The sequence below is a fragment of the Lipophrys pholis genome (assembly GCF_963383615.2).
Source record: "Lipophrys pholis genome assembly, chromosome: 21".
NCBI classification, from domain to species: domain Eukaryota; kingdom Metazoa; phylum Chordata; class Actinopteri; order Blenniiformes; family Blenniidae; genus Lipophrys; species Lipophrys pholis.
The window spans coordinates 11,508,778-11,527,971 of record NC_137649.1 but is presented as its reverse complement, the minus strand read 5'-3'; the positions used below and the strand labels follow the sequence as shown (position 1 = coordinate 11,527,971).

The 19,194-nt window shown below is 40.8% G+C and overlaps 1 protein-coding gene across 1 annotated transcript; it reads right to left on the bottom strand.

Annotated features, from left to right (window-relative positions):
* Positions 1-238: 238 nt before the first annotated feature.
* On the bottom strand, positions 239-16,500 carry dlgap2b (discs, large homolog-associated protein 2b; the record flags this gene model as incomplete). Its single annotated transcript, XM_080490349.1, has 5 exons — positions 239-1,053; positions 4,423-4,642; positions 5,910-6,063; positions 8,091-8,308; positions 15,418-16,500. 5 exons carry the CDS (start codon positions 16,498-16,500, stop codon positions 239-241), a joined length of 2,490 nt encoding a protein of 829 aa, XP_080346475.1.
* Between the last annotated feature and the right edge of the window lie 2,694 nt (positions 16,501-19,194).

Here is a 19,194-nt window from a genome sequence, read left to right as displayed (position 1 = left end):
ATGTCCACCTTATTCTGGTGTAAAACAAAACCATTCTCTTTTATTCCATGGCTAAGCAAGACACTTGTTAAAAGATTGCTTGAACGATACCGTGACCTGTTCAAGAGATGACAGACTCTGTGTCTGCATAGAGTAAAGGGACATCTAACAACAGCATTGCCCTGCTTTTCTGGATAAATGTCAGGTTTTTACCCTGGCTTCCTCATCTTCATGTACAGTATGCGCAGCATGTGAGTGATTAGAATGACATAGACAGATATGACATGGGCCCACTGGTGTACTTTCTGCTCCACAGCTCTAGACTGGCGCTTCTGTGGCCACCTGAGTGGCAACTTGTGTCTGGCTGCTTATGAGCCCTTTGCTTTTTGTTGATCTCCCACGGGAAGTCCTCGATTGGAAGCGGGCTGGCGGGGCTGCCTGACCCCTCTGGCGTGGTCTCAGGAGTTCCCTCTATGATCTCAATTCGAGGAGGGCTCATTAAATCCATGATGCTGAATGGCGCTGGCTCCGGTTGGCACATCACCGACTTGTCCTCTGTATTCTGTCGAATGGACCAACTGGAGCCTGCTTGGATTCCGATGGACACTCTGTCATCAGTTTGCGTGGTGCTGTCGCTGCAAGGCTCCCGGCACAAAGTCCACATATTGTAGCACTGAGTAAAGTTGAAGAAGTTGCTGTTGAAAGTTTTGAGTTCTCCGCAGACATCTCTACGCAGCTCTGCTAGCTCATAGCGCATCGCCGAGATTTCATCCTTCCACTGCAGGTTGAAGGCAGCGACCATGTTTGCCGACTCCTTAAAGGCCTGAAGAGCCTGCGGGACCGGCGGCTCAGAGGTGGCTATGGGTGAAGCACTGGGGACCCTGTACGAAGGAGGCGATGTCGGCGGGACGGAGATGGCTGTTACAGTGGAGCTAGTACTGTGCTGGCTGCGAGCAGCAGCAGTTTCTCTTTCTAGCCTCTCCAGCTCCGCATAGGCAGAGGAGCTAGCACCATCATCATCTTCTATCATGTCGTCATTTAGTAAGGATGTCCCATCCACAACATCATATCCCTCTGGAAGAAAAATGTAAATGTGCAAAACAGAAGGACATTCAAGGTGAAAGGAACAGCTGGAGCGTGATGTGTACTGGTTTCTTCACTATAAAAGAAACATATATCCATGGAAAACATACAGTATGTGAGTGGCAAGTTCCAAAAACACACAAGTCCAGATACACTTTGATTTCCCATTTCAGTCTAAGACTTGAAGGGTAAAATTATATAGATCAGAATCGGGCATGTGAGTATGCCTGCACTGGAGTTGAACCAAGCCACAGAATTTATCACAGCTTTATTGGGGTGAATAACATGTATTTAATCGTTGTTGAAAATATTTTTTTTATATATGTTTTATGTATTTGCTTGTGTGTCATAGTGCTTCTTACATAAAATGGCAAATGGCAAATGTTCGACTTCGATTCTGCATGGGTCAATAAAGAACAAACCTTCATTCATTAGTTTCTTTAAGCCTTTTACCTGAAAGATCATTATTAAACTCACATACTGTAGGCTTCTGGTAAAGTTTTTACACTGCCTTCTCAGTCATCTCAAGGCTTCTTTCCATCTTTTCACTGCACAGCACAACAAAAATTGGAATTAAACATGAAATACATCAATCATTCTCAAATCATGAATCCATTTTCTGGGAACCCCTTTTCTACAAAGTCTATATATGTTGAAATTTGTGCCATTTTGTGCGAAAGAAAAGATGTAAAGGGTAGTAGAAGAATCACAACCCACTGGGCCAAGAAGCAGATATGAACCCTATTGAACATATCAGGTCCAAAGTGGCTGATTAGACCATGTGGAGTCGTAAATAACCCGGTAAGGGGAGGGGTCACCCCTGCCCCCGTCGGGGCTGCACCAGGGAGAGGCTGCAATCCCACAGTCAAAGAGAGCTGACAAACTCAATGCCAAGGGTTAGACTCTGCCACGTGTGGCCTTAAAAAGAAGTCAGATTTTCATGGAAAGAAAAAAAAATAAAAAATTTACACATATACAGCTGATTGATGCTGTTTTCACAAATGATTGGAGACGGTGGCAATGCGATAACAGTCAATGTGCTATTTTATGGTTGCGACATGGAAACATTCTGGAACGTTTGAGAAGTACATTTACACTTACAAGGTGGTCTAAGAACACTTAAAGTAGTGACATGGCAAACAACTCACAAAAGCCAGGATCATCACTGTAATGAATTTTCTTAATATTTTGAGAATACAAACGAAAGCGCCTGAGCTTTTATGAGTCGTTTGGAACTGTTTGCTACTCAGCATAACATAACGAGGTATTTCTACCGGCTACATATAAACTCTATGCATCAATTATTTTTTTTGTTTTTACTGAGAAGGCAGTGCAAAAACACACATATACATAGATATATGTATGCGTGTCAACATTAAAATACCTGCAACAATCATCACTGATGCCTCCAGTTGTTCTTTCCCCCTGGTTATCCTTCAAGAGCTGGATGGTCAAATGGAGAGGGGTTTGCTGCTCGTCTGCCCTATGGAGCATCATGGGATCCCTTCCCCATTCAAGGGCCCACTAACCTCAGGGTTTGATTCATAAGCAGGTTACAGTTTTAATTATAAACTTATGCTGAGAACTAACGTAGAGAATATGATTACAAAAATCACTGGTTTTAATCTGATAATGTTTTTCTATTTAACATTAGGTCCACTATTTGTTCAGAAAAGTACAGAGTACAACCAAGGGACAAGTTTTGTTTACAATATGGCTTGAATGGGAGGTGATTGTACTGTGTAAAGCTAATCACCATCGAGGGAACCCTTTCTCTCGGCTGCTATAACCTCATCTGGCATACTGACATACTGTCATTGATGCAACACGCTAGTCTTCAAGAAATATTGTCACAAAAAAAGTGTACAATCAACTGGTTGTATTAGCCCGTACAGAGCTGACAGATTTGAAGCAGAGAGCTAAATGGATAGAGTTCAGCAAGTAAGACAGTGGGATTGGAGAACACTCCTTTATCCTCAGTACTTCTGTCACGTCGAGGAAAACGTCGATTGAAACCCAATTGAGGATGAAAGGATTCCAAAAAACAAAACTCCAAATTCAACAAGAGAACAAAACCAACAAAATGAGTAAAAGTCTCCAATATTCAATTGACAGAAGAGTGTACAAAAAGCAAAGTCCATGTCAATGTTTAAAAAATACACATAGTTAGAAAAAAATAGTTTCAATAGGGTTCATAGCTTTACTCTTGCAGGCAAAACACCAAATACACTGAGTGGGGGACTAACTGCAAAGACTCTGCTTGCACAAAGAACTTACAGTGCTTTCTTATAAGGGACATATTGCTTGCACTGTGTTGCAAAAAAACCTTGAAGTCAAAGCAGGGTTTAGCTGGAAGTCAAAAGATTCTACACAATATTGAAATATATTTCAAACATGGTGTGGAAATGTCCACTGTCATATAATAATTATGACTGGAAATAAGAACCATCTAATAATCATATATTTGCTCAATTGGAAACTTTCGTAGAGATATGACAGTGATTTAAGACCTGTTATTTGCATTCACATAACATCTGCCTTAGTTATTTTGGAGTTCATGCAACACAATACAACAATACTTTTTAAAGGTTGTGCTTCTCAAACCGAAAAAAAAAAAAATGTCATAACTGCACAGTCCCTTTGTGCAACCAGCATGCATGTGTGCATGTGTTCTAGTCTACAAAGCTTGTTGACTTACCTTGAATTGATTGCTATTATTTATAAATTTTTGTGTGTCATGAGGTCAATTACAAGGTCGCTTACAAACTTGTGATATGCTGAGACAACAGAGCAGGGGGAGGACAGGTAGAGGGTTTTTCCAGAGTATATTCACCCAAAAATATTTCAACACTCTACAGCTCCCATACCCCTGGACCGTGTCAGACCTCGTCCCTCGCTAGGTAACTCACACGCTTTGCACAACACATACATAACACCACAGTTGAACATGCTTTAGGGTAGGGCCTGTTGATCTTAGTCATGCCATGTAGTGTGGCTGTGTCGTGATAATGTGTCGTGGCCGTGTTTAAAATGTGACCCTCCCACCCTTTTTTTCCTGGGCTACAGCTTGGCAACACCACAAGTGACCAACCAGAAGCTCGGCTAATGATGCATGAATCGTGCAAGTAACACACAAGCAGGTCCACCTAAACAATTTCGGTGTATGCAGTGGCAGAAACAAACACAAGCACACCGTAGCTCCGAAAGGAAATTGGTGGACTCAATCAGCGTGGCATCTTTGAAGCTCAAGGGTTCCCCACTGTACATATGTAGGTATGTCCAGGTGTGCGCATGTATAGAATGTATGAGGATATGTAGACTAAGCCCTCTCTCATTTAGGGGGGGAGGGGATTGCTTTACCTGTTGTGGATCTGAGAGTTGAAGTGACAGTGGAGGATGTCATTGAAGGCAAGCAGTCGTCATCTTGGGAATAACCAGCCTGAATTGCACGGAGGTAACTGTGGCTTCGAGTGCGGAACGAACCAGGCAGGTCCAAGGCCTCCATAGCCTGGGATTCTACTTCACTAAAAACGGACTCGCAAACTGACTCAAACTGGCCATTGATCTCAGTCTCACTCACCTGAGAGACAAAAACAGGAATAGCAGTCCTTAATTTTTCCTCTTCCTTTCTCTTTCTCACTTTGATTCTTCCCCTTTGCACAGCAAATATGAAGGAGTGTTAGCATAAGGAAAGGCCACTGGCATTTTTGACTTTGAACTGAAAACATGTAAGATCAAATGAAGAAAAAAAAACAAAAAACGTGCAATTGATGAGAAAAACATTCTTGAATATACAGTTTGTGTTATAAAGCATCCAAAATACCACTATACTGTGTGCTGAATTCTCTAAATAGGAAGGGAAAAACAAACACTGCAGGCTCAATCCGTAGTGCAGGCTGACAATTTCATTAAGTTGGTCTACATGACAAAACATTTCTGTCATATTCGTTCCTGGCTTTTCTAATCATTGTGTAACTTGTGTGGTTTTGGCAAAATGTGAATGTCTGTATGTGTCTCTAACACAGTCAATTAATTTACTCAATTCCTTTCAGAATACCCTTCTGCAGAGCTGATTCTAATTTAAATAATGTGACTTAGCTTTTTCTTATGAGTCTACAGTGTATTCTAAAATATATATTTAAATAAGGGGGTTTTATTAATGCTCAAAGACATTTTTCTTATCTATAAAACAGGAGTACGCTGTTTAAATCTCTATTCCTGTTAGTCCTTGTTGACTTAGAGACTCTTTTTCTGTTTGTCTTAGAGATCTTCTTACTGTAGCAACCACGTCTTGTGCCACCAAGGAGGTCCAAAAGAGACTTCCAGAACTGTATAGATTCATAGCAGGGTATTAAAGAGGGAGGTACCTGCAAAGGTTGGCGTTTCATGTGAGGTTAGACAGAAAACTACAGTGTCCATAGGCTTTAAAATTGACTAAAGTAAGTCTGACGCTTGTTATCAGATGTGTTCTGTTTATGATCGACATATGATGGAACAATGCCAGAGTGATCAATCATGTGTTAGTGGCCTATACTAGACATCAGGGCAAAGAGATGTAAAAATGATATATATCTTTGTCATGTATGTAAAACTTTGCTATGAAACATTAAAAAACAAACTGCAAATATACAACAACTGGAACTGGTTAAAACGAAACCAAAATGTATATTCCTTTTCTGAAAAGGTACTCAAAATATCCTGTTTATTAAAATTCACATGCACAAAACTGTTTCTACAAGCTATCAGCTTTGGCCCTTCAATATAAAAGCTCATGTGTCTATTATGCACATAGGGTGTCACATCCGTCTCCACGGGCCGCCTCTGTGAGATGCATGTTTGAGACTCACCTGGCTGACGCAGCTAGCCTGACTGAGGGTGCTGACGGCGCGCATGTAGCTCTGGTTGCGAGAGCGGAAGGGTGGGGGATGAAAGGTGGTGGCAGGGTCCAGCGTTACACTAGGGTGGGGCCGCAAATCTCTTGTTTGCAAGTGGTAGCCGTGGCTGAACAAGGATAAAAAGTGGGGACAGAAACAATTTCACATTTAGGGCACAAATAGAATATTACTGGCTGAGACGACCTCTTGGTCTGTTTCTTGCCCCTTACCAAACCAGGGTCTGTATCCTTCCCCCGATCTATCTGTCCTATCCCTTACTCTCTTCTATCCTCCCACCCCAACTGGCCTGCAGAAACGCAGCCACCTCTGAGTCTGTTTTCTGCAAAGGTTTCTTCCTGTTAGAGGGAGTTTTTCCTTTCCACACTTGCAAAAAAAGAATTTGCTTGCTCATGTGGATTTGTTGGGTTTTTCTAGCACCTAGAAATGACTGTGTTGTATTTGGTGATTTATAAATAGAGTTGAATTGAATTGAATTGACTGCAGGTTAGCATGCGTTATGAAATTTCCAAAAAGAAACCAGCATATCTTCATTTACTGTACATGCTCTGGTTCTTATTAGTGAAACACGGGTCCCAAGCTGCTATACGAATGTATTATAACATCACCCACAAGAAGATTAAAAAAACAAAAACAAGGGGGCCGCTTTGTTTGGGGACAAAGGCAGACGTGATCAGAACCCCGCTGAGAAGATGGAAACAAAAATAGCTCTCAGCACCGAGCAGCAGTCGGGATGACGGATGCACAATGTTTTTCCAGGTTCACAGAATTAGGCCATATCTAAAAGTCACACTGCCTGTAAACAAACAGCCACATATAACAACTGAATTAAAACAAGCTGAGCAACCACAAGCTTATTTGCCATGTGGGCACGAGCGACTAGCAGCCTCTAAATCCCAAATACCATCAAGAAAAACCCACACAATGTCACTGTACAGTAATTCAGTAGAGCCTGAGAAGTTTAACATTTTTGAGAAATGCAGCTGCGAGTGCTATAAATTTACCTCGATGTATTGAAACACAGTCCTTTTGCTTTGAATTAACGTGCAGCGCAACTTTAACTCAAGCGACACACTGTAATTAGTGGAAATACTGGACTCACTGGATTTCATTAAACTATGTGTTTGAGTGAGGTGCATGTTGCCATTAGGCTTTCAATTGCAGTTCTCTTTTCATGATCAAAAGACAGTTTAATAACGTGAGGCACTTTTATCAATGAGTTACGTAAAGGGAATTATTATAAAACATACCAAAAAGGTCAAATACAAACTCATTCAACATTGCTCATTCATCAGATTACTATACTAGATTTTATCAGTGTTCTCCAGCAAGTAATTCAATATGTTGTTTGGTTTTTACCAAAACAACTTGACTCTAGAGTGCCAAAACATTTTGTTAACCCGCTCACAGACAGCTGAACATGGCCGGTTATCTGTTCATTATTCATTAAAAACCATTTAGACAAATCAGTGTATCAGTTTAAATTTCAGAAATAAAAAACTTGAGCCATATTGATCAATTTTAAATTTGGAAATAACAGTGCAGGTCTTCCTTGGAGTCTTGATGTAATAGCGTTGTCGCTTAGAAAATGCAAGCAGCATGCTGTTAGCAATTACTAGTTAGAACTTGTTAAATAATCTGGGAAAACAGTCCTCTGTCATTACAGAAATCCACTCCTTACTTACAAAGGAAGGTTTCTGCTGAATAAATGTAGATTTTTCATTGATGACATCACATCTTTCTAACTGCTCTGAAGTTGGATCTTTTCCAACAATGCATTCAAGCTCTGCGACTAAAACTGTGTTTGTGTACTGTGTGGGACCCCAAAGCCTTTTCACTCAACACGATCTTTATTATTCACTATTTCAAAAAACACCAAAATGTGCATTTTCTGAGTTCACAAATGCACACCTCAAATCTCACTAACAATCAGCAAATTAGGTATCTAGCGCAATCGATTTGGCTTCAAGTACAAATTGTTATGCTCCCGCTGTTAACCAATGTGTACTATAAAACTTTGCGTCATTCACTTAATTTCAACACGAGCCCCTTTGCATCCATTAGTCCTTCGGTGATGCCACCTGGAAACCAGAAAAATATCTAAATCAACACAGTTGTGGCGTGAGCTTGGCCTACCTGTGCGAGTCTAAATGGGGTCTCTGCATGGCTGATTTAAGGACAAGAGCATCAGGTCGGATGGCCTTCTGTGGAGACATCTTCGGGCTGGTGTCAGAATCCCCACTTTCATCATCCACCTCTCCCATAGCTTTAACATAGCTGCTGCTCCGCATCCGCCGACATGGGATCTCCTCATCTTTGTCCCCCGGGTATCCGCTCCACTCATCCTGGGGCACCTGTGGAAGATATGCACACACACACACGTGTTATGCATGTGTTCGAACAAAATACAACAAAATATAGCTAGATTGTTGTGATCAGAGACAAAATGTCAGGGTTGTACAGACTCGTGTACGTTGGATTTCATTTGCAAGTACAATGGGGCCCAATTAGCAGAATAATTCTGAAAAACGTGTCAGATGAGTAGTTGGATGAGCTCTTGCCGGATTTTCCCTGAACACAAAATGAAACTGGTTCACATTTCTGATCTTAGTTTCTCTGTTTCATTCACTGCTGAGCTTCACCTCGAAGATTACTGTGCAAATAGAAATCAGACCCAGTGGTTTTCTCCGAGTTCTCCACTGCCGCCATGAGCAGGCGTTTTGTATCATTTCTTTAAAAAATTAAAACAATTGAACATTAAAACATTGAAGTTGTAGCAAAAGAACAAAAGCTGATAATTATGCATTCGCTCTACTTTCACTAATGATACCAGAAAAGTTTTTATTCTTGTGTCTTGTACTTGCTTCATGAAAAAGAAGTTGGATTTTCTCCTAGATGCATTAAGACAGTCTTTCTCAGTGAGACCTGCTGTCAGGAGTGGGCAACAATGTCTTTGACCTTGGACAGAAGAAAAAGCTCTTTGTCTAGAGTAAACACAAAGACCTGGTTACCACTGTTTATCAGCCTGATACTGGCTTGACGTCCCTGTCCTTTCCCTGGTCTCTCTGTTAGTGGGCGGTAATAACAAGCGGTATTGAATCCGGTAAGCAAGCTGGTAATAGCGACAATAGCTGGAGCTATTGTTGATATAATGTACAGAGAAAGATAAATTGACAGTCTTATAAAATTGTTAAGTTGACACTAATGGAAATGTTGACATATTATGATGTGTTGCATTGACGTGCCAGTTCTGAACTAATAATTGCTTATATTTATGTATGGCGTTAGCAGCAGATATGACTCAACTGCTCACATTTGGAAAGATATTTTACAAGAACATTGCAGCTTTTATGTCTGTCTCATCCTGTGTTTGTTCTCGTATGTCTGAGCTGTGTTGCGTTCGAGTGACAAGCCAACGGCGCCAGAGTCTGTCTGGAAAGAGCCTGATACCCACTGCTCAGCAGGAGTTGGTTCTGTTGTTTGGTGCATAGAAGGTTCGAATAGTTGCGTTCACACCGGCTGATTTTATTGGAACAAAATCTGCCAAGTGTGAACACACTCTTGATAAGTGCACAAGAGTCCCTGTGTTTCTTGAAACTCTTTAACTATGTACAGTACGCAGGACTGACTGACCGGGCCACTATTTTATGGTTTGTATTGTGATAATCCACTAAGTCCAGCCAAAATCCAATCCACTGTCAAGTTTACCAGTTGGCCTAAAGTTATTTCACAAGGTCAGCACTTCAGAATAACTTTAAATATATTCACAGGTTGTGTTTTCATTCATTAATTTTTATTAGACAGTGCTTAGGTGGAGGAAAACTAATCTGCACCACTGACTGAATTGCATCAGCACATTTTTGAAAGATGCTCAAATACTCCTTCAGATCGTGCAGGATCATTATTCAGTTGAATGGTAGGCATGAAATACCCTCTTTTGAATAACGCTTCATATTTCAAATTACAACCAGAGGATCTTTGATTCAATGATTTTTAGGAAGGAAAGAAAAGTGTCCCCGCACATAGACACATGTATTTAGTGTCCGCACGGCAAAGGCTACCAATTTTATGCCTGCGGATTGGATGCTGAAACTTTCAAAGTGACACATTATAATTAATAGTATGACAATCCTACTAATGCAAAATCATTCAACAGCAATCAAAAACATTTCTTTGTTATAAAATGTTATAAAAAGCCATATAATTTGACATGAAACTGTGTTCATATTGATGACCAATAACATTACCTGGCAGGAGAAGGGAGGTTATACTTGGTTTTATCAAAAATATTTTCACATTCATGCTCCAATAGCTATAAACAGGAAGTCTCCAAAGCACAACTGTATGAGGATTAATGTGGTGATTAAGAGATAGTGCAGTAATTACTGTGTGTACTGCTTCATATGTCTACATATAACCTGCTTATGTACAGGAATTGAGTGGGTTTTAATTAGAGTTTGATGTAATACGAATCAACATAGAGTGCATCCAGTTTAACCCCCAAAAAGCAATTACCCTCAATGTTTTTAATCACTATATTGAATCCAGTCTTTTTATATGAGCTTATCCGACTTTGCTCAGATCAAACTGTGATTAATAATCACAAATTCCAATTGCTCATAGGGCTCCAAATTAGCGTTTGTCATAGATGCCCTCCAGTTTTCTCCTTTTGAAGTGAAGGATTTACATTGGTAGTGTATTACGCATTGAATGTCCTGGCACTGTTCTGATCAGGCTTGTAACAAGTACAGCGGAGTCAGCAGCCGGTGCAGCTCGAGCTGTTCTCCCAGCGGACAGGGCAGTCTTAGCACTTGGAACAACAGCCCTGGGCACTGTCCTTAATACTCCGCCAGTTACTCACTTTACCCTATCATACAGCTTAGCTGCTTCTCTGACACAGCAGCTGAACTATTCTCTCAGAGAAAGACATACCCGGTACGCAGGTTTTAGCTTGAAGGTGTAGAAATGCTTTCTTGTACTACATCTTTTTTTTTTTTTTTTTTCCCCTAGACCAAATATTCTCTGTGCCTTGACGTGATGCCCATCTTCAGGGCAGACAGATGAAGACCAGACTACATGAGGCTTTTAGCTCAACCTCTGTAAGATTTGGCAATTTGGAAAAATAGAAGGGTTATTTTGTGTATTGCTAATAATAACAACAACTTGCTGGATTCCACCATCATCAATATAGTTTCTCTCCCCAATTGTTTCTGTAGTCAAGATTAAAAAGAGTTGAAGCATGGAGTCCATATGCTACAAATAACTCTCCTCCGAATCTAAAGCAGAAATGACTATGTGGGAAAAAATGAATGGCGTTGTCATACTGCAAGAGACGTCATCGTTGTGCCGAGTCATCTTAATAACAATTAACGCCCAAAAAATAAAAAGCAGCAGTTTCCAACTCATTAAGTAAGATACATGACGACGTTGCAATAAAGCCATCACACACAAAGTGCAATGTGTGTATTTATCCTCTACCATGCAGCCTGGAAACAGATTAAATCTGCAGTATAGACAACAACTGTAATAATAATAATACATTTTATTTGTAATGCACTTTAGATTTGGTAAACAAATCCCAATGGAGTAAAAGAATCGTTTCCTTCCGATGTGCAATTGTTCATCATTTGAGGCTGTGGTTAACAAGGCACCTAACACTTATGCAAGCAGAACACTCGCTCATTAGCATTCCCTTATGCTCATTTGATGCTCTTCCTGAAAGTACCTGTTCAGCTGTGCCTCAGCGGCGGCTCCACACACACACACACACACACACACACACACACACACACACACACACACACACACACACACACACACACACACACACACACACACACACACACACACACACACACACACACACACACACACACACACACACACACACACACTGTTTCACACAAACATTAGTTACTATTACATTGAAGGTACTTTGTACAAAAACAACCTTGGAATAACACTTTTTTTTTCTTCAAAGCAGACAGTGATTCCATACCATCATGCAGGTGATGTATAGCTGCGTTTTGTTTTTCCTACAACATAATCTCTTGATCATAAATGTATGGGTCCAGCAATTTTGTCTCACAGTGTGAAAAGTACCCACTGAGATGGGACGGGAGTTGTGAAACTAAAACTAGTTGACAGACTTCTAATATTCTGAGAGTTCTGCCTTTCAATCTTTATACAGTGAGAAAATGGAAGATGCCACATACTGTAGCCAAACAAACGTAGACAAACCCGTGCTTTACTGAATATACATTCAATCATTGCAAAAATGTCTGAATTGGGTCTCATCAGCTCCAATTGATAACTTATAGCTCACAGTTTTAAATTGCAACTGGATTACTGCTTGAGGGCGTGCTCCATTTTTGCTGTATCTATCAATGTTGGATTTTAGACGTATATAGTAACATTGAAGTATTTATTGACTTAAAGACTTGAAGCTTTACATGAGTGTGACCTTGCTCTTTTCGGTTTAGAATGTCACCTTGAAGATTTGACTTCTGTTAAAAGTAGACGATGTCAGCTGCTCCCCAACACTAACCTTCGTAAAAAGTTAACATAGTTCTGAAGGACCCAGACATCACTGAGCTCGAAGACTGATGACCATGAGGTCTGCAGAGATCTTCCTCTCTTTTTTTCCCATGGAATAGAGCTCTCACTGTTGACACGCTCAGAGCAGAATGAGCCCGTGTGGCAGCTGCAGGGTCTCTGCCTGCTGACACATAAGCTCGTCAGATGCCAGTGAGAGAGCTTCTTTACTGACGAGATTCCCGTCACTACCAAACAAGAACAGTTTGTGTTTCTGTGAGCAACTCACGGCATCAAAATGTATACACTGGGCTAATGGCCAACATGTTCTCTCTCTCCAAACATGAGCAGGGATGCAACTCGAGTGCAAAGGAGCTATTTATACAGTGTGACGACAGAAGCACCATTCTTTTTTTTCTTTTCTAAAACAAATGGAGATTATTGTGTACGGTTGATTTATTATATCCAAGACAGCATGTGACAAAGAGTCACAGTCAATGCTGATCCACTGACATCTATTGTTCTGCCCCTAGTACTGGCGAAGCTTTTGATTATCTGCAACATGTTTTCAATAGAGGACAAGAATACCCTAGTTTAGTAGAACTTCATCCTAAATGCACGCAAAACATTTTTCACCTCTTATATAACAGGAGAAACCCCACTGAGACCAGAGATGGTCAGGGAATTCAGCAGCGCGTTATTTTGCATTTATCTATGTTTAAAGGTCTTGAAGTTGCAACTTTGCTATTTAGATTTTACTTGAGGATAAGTCTGTAGTTTTTTTTATATAAAGCAGAGATTATGGGCTCTAAGATTAAAAAGAAACATAAATACGTACATTTTTTTCTGTAAAACCATTTTCAGTCCAACTACAAACATGGAAAATACAATCTCAAAGTTTAAAAAAAAATTGGAAAGACTGTTTTAAATTGGGTTTTCTCCAGAAATGTGTTTTATAAAGTTTAAAGAAACCCATTGTCTCTAATTGTTAGTTAGTTTCAGGTAGTTTTACAATTATTGTGTTGTAGGCTCCTTTCACCAGGCCAATGAGAAGCGCATATCAATATCTGAGGAGGTTGAGCCCAGGTTGTAAATGCCAAACACTTTTGCTCTTTAAAATCAGATCATACACGGTCATCGCAAAGTAAAGCCTACTCTGTATAAATAGAAATGATCTCTTCATTCCAGGGCTGTGAGAAAAGAAGGATGCCATTTGTTTCTTGCAGTCTTGTATTGGTAGTTCTCAGACCTTGTTCTCCACACATCATCTAGACAGGACACTTGTTTCATGTGTCGTGTGACTGGTCAGAAATTTGATGCAGAAAGTGAACATTCCACCTCCATTCATTTTCCTTCCATCTCCCCCTGGAGTTTTGCTCTTTGTTTCTTGTGAAGTCGGAGATCTTGAGAGAAGTCTCTGTTCTCAGGGAGCGTTCAACTAACTTAAGACAGTCGAGAACTTTTCTCCGGAGGCTCACTCACTTAGCCCACTTTGTTTGTCATTAATGTGTAATGGTGTCTGATATTTCAGAGTGAATCATATTTCTGGAGGCACTGAAATCATTGTCACCACCTTGCTAAGGCAGTTTCACGTATGATTCTAAGCTTAGTATTTAAACGCTGCACAGACTGTGAGTCACTGTTAATGAACGCGTTTGCTCAGTGTTGAATATTAAAAATGAAAAGCAATTACATCAAAGCTTGCTGAAAGCCCAGACAGTTGGATTTTGCCAGTGTTTTGGAAGCCAGTACCTGTGGCTAATCAGCTGTAGCAGAGTCCCTCAAAGTGTGAGTAGGAAAGCAAAGCCAGAGGCCGGGAATGAAGTAAATTCTATATCGGTCCTATTGAACAAGCTACAACAGCCCCAGGTGAAAAGCGGATGTTAAGCACACCAAACGCTGGTGTCTCTAACGTTGCAGTTTAGCTCGGTGCTTTCCACCATGACATTGATCCACTCAATTCAGCCTCGTGTACATCTCAGTAGACAATAGCTCCCTGAGGAGACCACACAAAAGGGAATCCTGGTTAAATATATTGACTTCTCACACTCCTGGACACTGTAATTGGTCTCAGGCAGAAAATCGTGTTGAAGTCCAAATCCTTTCCTGGGTGGATTTTGGATCAATGCATCAATCATTGCATTTTGTCAAAAGAACCTCTATGGGGGAAAAATGGTTATTGATCTCAAGTCTTATTACTTATTTGTCTGTTATATCTTAAAATTGGTGATATATTACGTACCATTGACACCTATCAGTAAGATCTCTTGGGAAAAAATGCATAAAAACATAAAACAAGTATTACAAGAATCTGAACTCGCAATACGCACTACTAATGATGGACTATTGCCTATGATGATGTTTATTTGAAGGATGCTTACTGCTCTCATAAAGAAATTATTCCAGGTTTAAATCTGGTTGAGGGCTTGTCTGTGAGTATTTTGCATGTTCTCCCTCAAATAGTCAAAAAACTTATATTTGAGCTGAACAGGTGATGCAAAATTGTGTGACTGTGTACCCTGCCTTTGTCACTAGTCATCTGTGATTGGCTCCAGCAACCTGTGAAGTTGGTAAAAGTGTGATAGAATATGGATGGGTAAGTTTTATTACTATTAATATAGGTGTTTGAAATATACACGTTTTACCCATATTAGGACCTACTGTTTCCATAAATTTAGAAGTGATCAATTGATTGCAAAATGCACCTGGTCCTTGAATATTAAACCCTCCATGGTCACAACATTAAGTAGACTTGTGCAACTGTTTGTTATTGCAAATATCTAAGTCACACAGAAACAACTCTATGCAAACTGTCATTTAGACATAGTGAAGACGGCCTAAATTTGAACTCAAATGTCTGAATAAAGTTACTTTAAATCACATTGACAGTACAGTTTTGTGACAATGTGCTGAGAAAATGATCACTCACCTGCAGATAGTGACATGTCCGCGATGACTTGAGGTCTGTGTGCATCATGGGTTTATCTAAATTGAGTGATGACTTCCTGTAGGCCTCCTTGGCCTGGCTAACTGTTAATGTCGACCAGGAGCTCCTCTTCATAAACTTGCCCTCAGGTGCCATGGCCATGCTCTCGCATGCCGAGCACTTGACATCGTTGTTACTCTTCGAGGTTTTGAGTGACAGGTCTCCAAAGTGGTGGCTGTGCATGGAATCTGGGTAGCAGTGGCTGACGTGTTCCCCGTGGTGCCGCGACATGACACTGGGTGTGCGGTAGGTGCTGTCACTATCCAGGTTGTCATCTGAGCTCCACCAGCCGCCTGAGCGGTGCTTTCGCTCTTTGCTCTTGCTCCTCTTGCTACCGTGTTTGGTGGAGTGATGGCCGTGATGGTAATAACCCCCTGATCCTCCTCCACTTCCTACATCCCCCTTTGTGCCATTCATCTTGGATGAACCCTCCAGGGAATGCGACTTGGTAAAGAGCTTCTGGACAGAATGAACGAGGTGTCTGATGCGGCCAGGACTCTCACTGCGTTGCTCAGTGGTGGTGGAGGTGCGCTGGTACTGTAATGTGTGGAAGCCGTCGCGGTGTAGTGGCAGTTGTTTCTCAAACTGGTCCAGTAGGTTAGCGGGAAGGCGGTTGCTCTTGGTGCCAGCGTGGTGGGCGGAGGCGGCCGCCGCGGCTGCGGCGGCAGCGACGGCCGGCGAGGTGGCAGAGGCTGTGATGGCAGCGCAGTCGTCCCGTGTGGCTGAGTCATAATACTGAGAGCTGTAGTGCATTCTGGGGAAGGTGCTGCTGGAGATGTGGTCCGACGCAACGGGAGGGGCAATCAGGACAGGGGACATCATCATGCAGTCAGAGTGGATAGAGCTGCGTGGCGAGTAGCGGTGGTGGAAGTCCATCGGGCAGCTCTCTGTGGGGCTGAGCAGGTAGGATGAGTGGCGGGACTCAGAGCCATGGTGAGCGTGGAGGTCATGGACATGGGGGTCATAGTCCAAGCCATGGGGTAAAGGAATCTGGTGCTGGGAACGGCTGCCGGATAAGCCCTTCATGTTCCTGGATGGAGGTAGGCGTCTGCCTTCATCGACCTTTCGAGACGGGGACCAAGATGAAAACTTCTGGTCTGTCAAAGAGAAAGACGGGGGAAAAGAAACAGAAAAAAAACATAAGATACTCTGAGAAAAATATAGTCAACATATTGGTGGGTTTCTTTCTCTCTTCTTCTCGCAAGATAAAATTACTACTGGCTGAGGTTTTTCTTATGACAACTCAGCAGATAAACATATCCTTGAGATATTCCCTGCATCTATCTGGCATTCATTCTTAAAATGTCAGTGTCTGAAGGCTGATAAAATTAGTTTTGTCGGTGTAATAATGTGTAAAAAAAAAAAAAACAGTTTAGGCTGTTTTCACCACAATAAAAAGACCTGCAGGGCTTTTAGTTCTTATAATTCAGGTGCACTTTTATATTACATTTGTAGCTCTACTTCAGGTGATATTTGAAAACCCTAAGACATGAGCTATATTTTTGAAGACTCTGGTCTGTCCTAACAGTTTACCACACAACATTAACATGCTCGTAGTACTTCCTGAATCTATGTCTTTTGATACAAAGGCACTGAAAAAGACTGACAGCATCATGCTTTCCCTTTTATTCATCCCGCTTGCTCATAAAAAACCCTATAGTGGTTGGATAACCGCAGAAACCCGGAGTATTTCAAATTGCCACCACTTTTTTTTCTTTCAATACAAATTCCACAGTCCTCCACAGTTCAATCCATTCTTATTATCAAACCCCTCTATTCAGTCTGGGCTTTCTGCATTGTGGAAATCAAAAGGCCCCATCTGTAATATAATTCCACACTCTCAGAAAGAGCAGACCCTATTTTTGCACTGTTACACTGCACATGAAAGGATAATCATTTGTAACTCACAAAGGCAGTGTGTAACTACAACACATTAACCTAAGTTGTTAACCTCCATGAGGCTGACAGAGTTAGGCGTTAACCTGAAGAATTAAAAGGCTAAACATTACAACAGCTAAACCACTTTCAGTGATGCATGCATGCTCTTGTACTTCATATATTTCTGAACACATTCAGGAACTGAGGGGTGCTTTAATGTATAATGTGTCATTGACTGCTGGTTATTTCAGGAGCTATATGAAATATGAATTTTCTTTGATCTGCTTTGAATTTTTTTGTAACCTTCAAAAATTAACCTACAGATAAAACAAGATGCCACTTAGGCTTTATTTAAACACAGGTTTAGGTTGTTGATTTATTTATTTTTACATCGCTGGCATCTGCAACTTGCTTGAACTCATTTGGGCTGATTTGTTATGGTTGGGGTTATGGCAGTCTGCGTATTCTGTATTGCCCAAAAATATTTGGTGTGATTTTTAATGTTATCTGTAATAGTGTTTCAGAACATCTTCATTTCTATAAAACCAAAAGCGAACACATCGCCCGAGAAAACACAAAGAGAGCGATGTATTACTGTCATAGACTAAAACCAACAAGTTAACAAAAATGAGAAGGATCAGTACAACGTTAAGACCTATCTAACAAGGGTTTCTGTTTAAGACAACCCTTGGAGGAATATTTAAAGATTGATGCACTGTTCCAAAAATCTCTGGTATTGGTGCATTAAAGCACGACAAATCTTATCCGCATTTATTTCATCAGCGAGAACAAAAACAAAGCTAAACCCGAATGTATATGATGACTTAATAAACTTTTTTTTCTCCCGTAGGCAGAAAAACATAGATAGCTGAAGAATGTCTTAACTTGTAGGTCACACTCTGTGTGTTACATTTAGATTCTTATCAAAACCTTCAATGGCTCATCTCAACCGATTCATAACATGTTTTTAAAAACAATCAAGTGTTACGGGTTTGTAAAGTCATCCCATATGAAAGTAAGTAAGTCTGATTCTCTTGGCAACTAGAATCTGTGATGAAAGAATAATTTCTGAAGCCCTACAGTGGAGTTAGTTACCAGTTAGCTGAACACCCAATTATTTTGAGGCGGATGTGCACATCTCTGGGCGGCAATCACAAAGCATAACACATTTTTCTTGACTTCAAAGAAACTTTTAGGTGAGACAGTTTAGTAACTTCTCTGTATGAGGTCAAAAAGTTCAGAATAACATCCTCTGCCTGTCTCTGCAAGATGATGCATGAAGAATACAGTTTTTCGTTTCTGTCTGTGTCTCTATATATGGAGCCCATATACAGTTGAGAATGGGAACACACTTCCCAACTTTCTTTGATTATTAATGCAGGGAACAGTAGTTCTAAGGAAAAGGAGAAGTGACCGGCACTTCTTTTTAGAAAGCTTTGAAGTCTTTCCAGGAGGTTTATAATTACAATACAAGAGCTGGAGTGCTGCTGTGAGTCAACATGATCAATTTTTATGAATTGCGTGAATAGTCCTACTTAATGTTAAGAACCATTAATTATATTGTGTGGCCTGCTCATCAGGCCACACAGTAATGTGATGATATACACTCTTGCTCTACAATAACAAAAGTATACCCAGTGTGATGTTGAGCTTTTGGACATTTCTGTGTGTTTCCATCTTGTGGTTTCACTGTGTGTCTGTCTCACTGTGTTGAAGTGGCAGCCTGTCCAGAATGTACCCTGCCCGCACACAATGTCAACTTGACACCGTAACGCCTACATAACCCGGATGAAATTGGTATGGAAGATAGATGGATGGATGGATGGAAGGATGGATCAACAA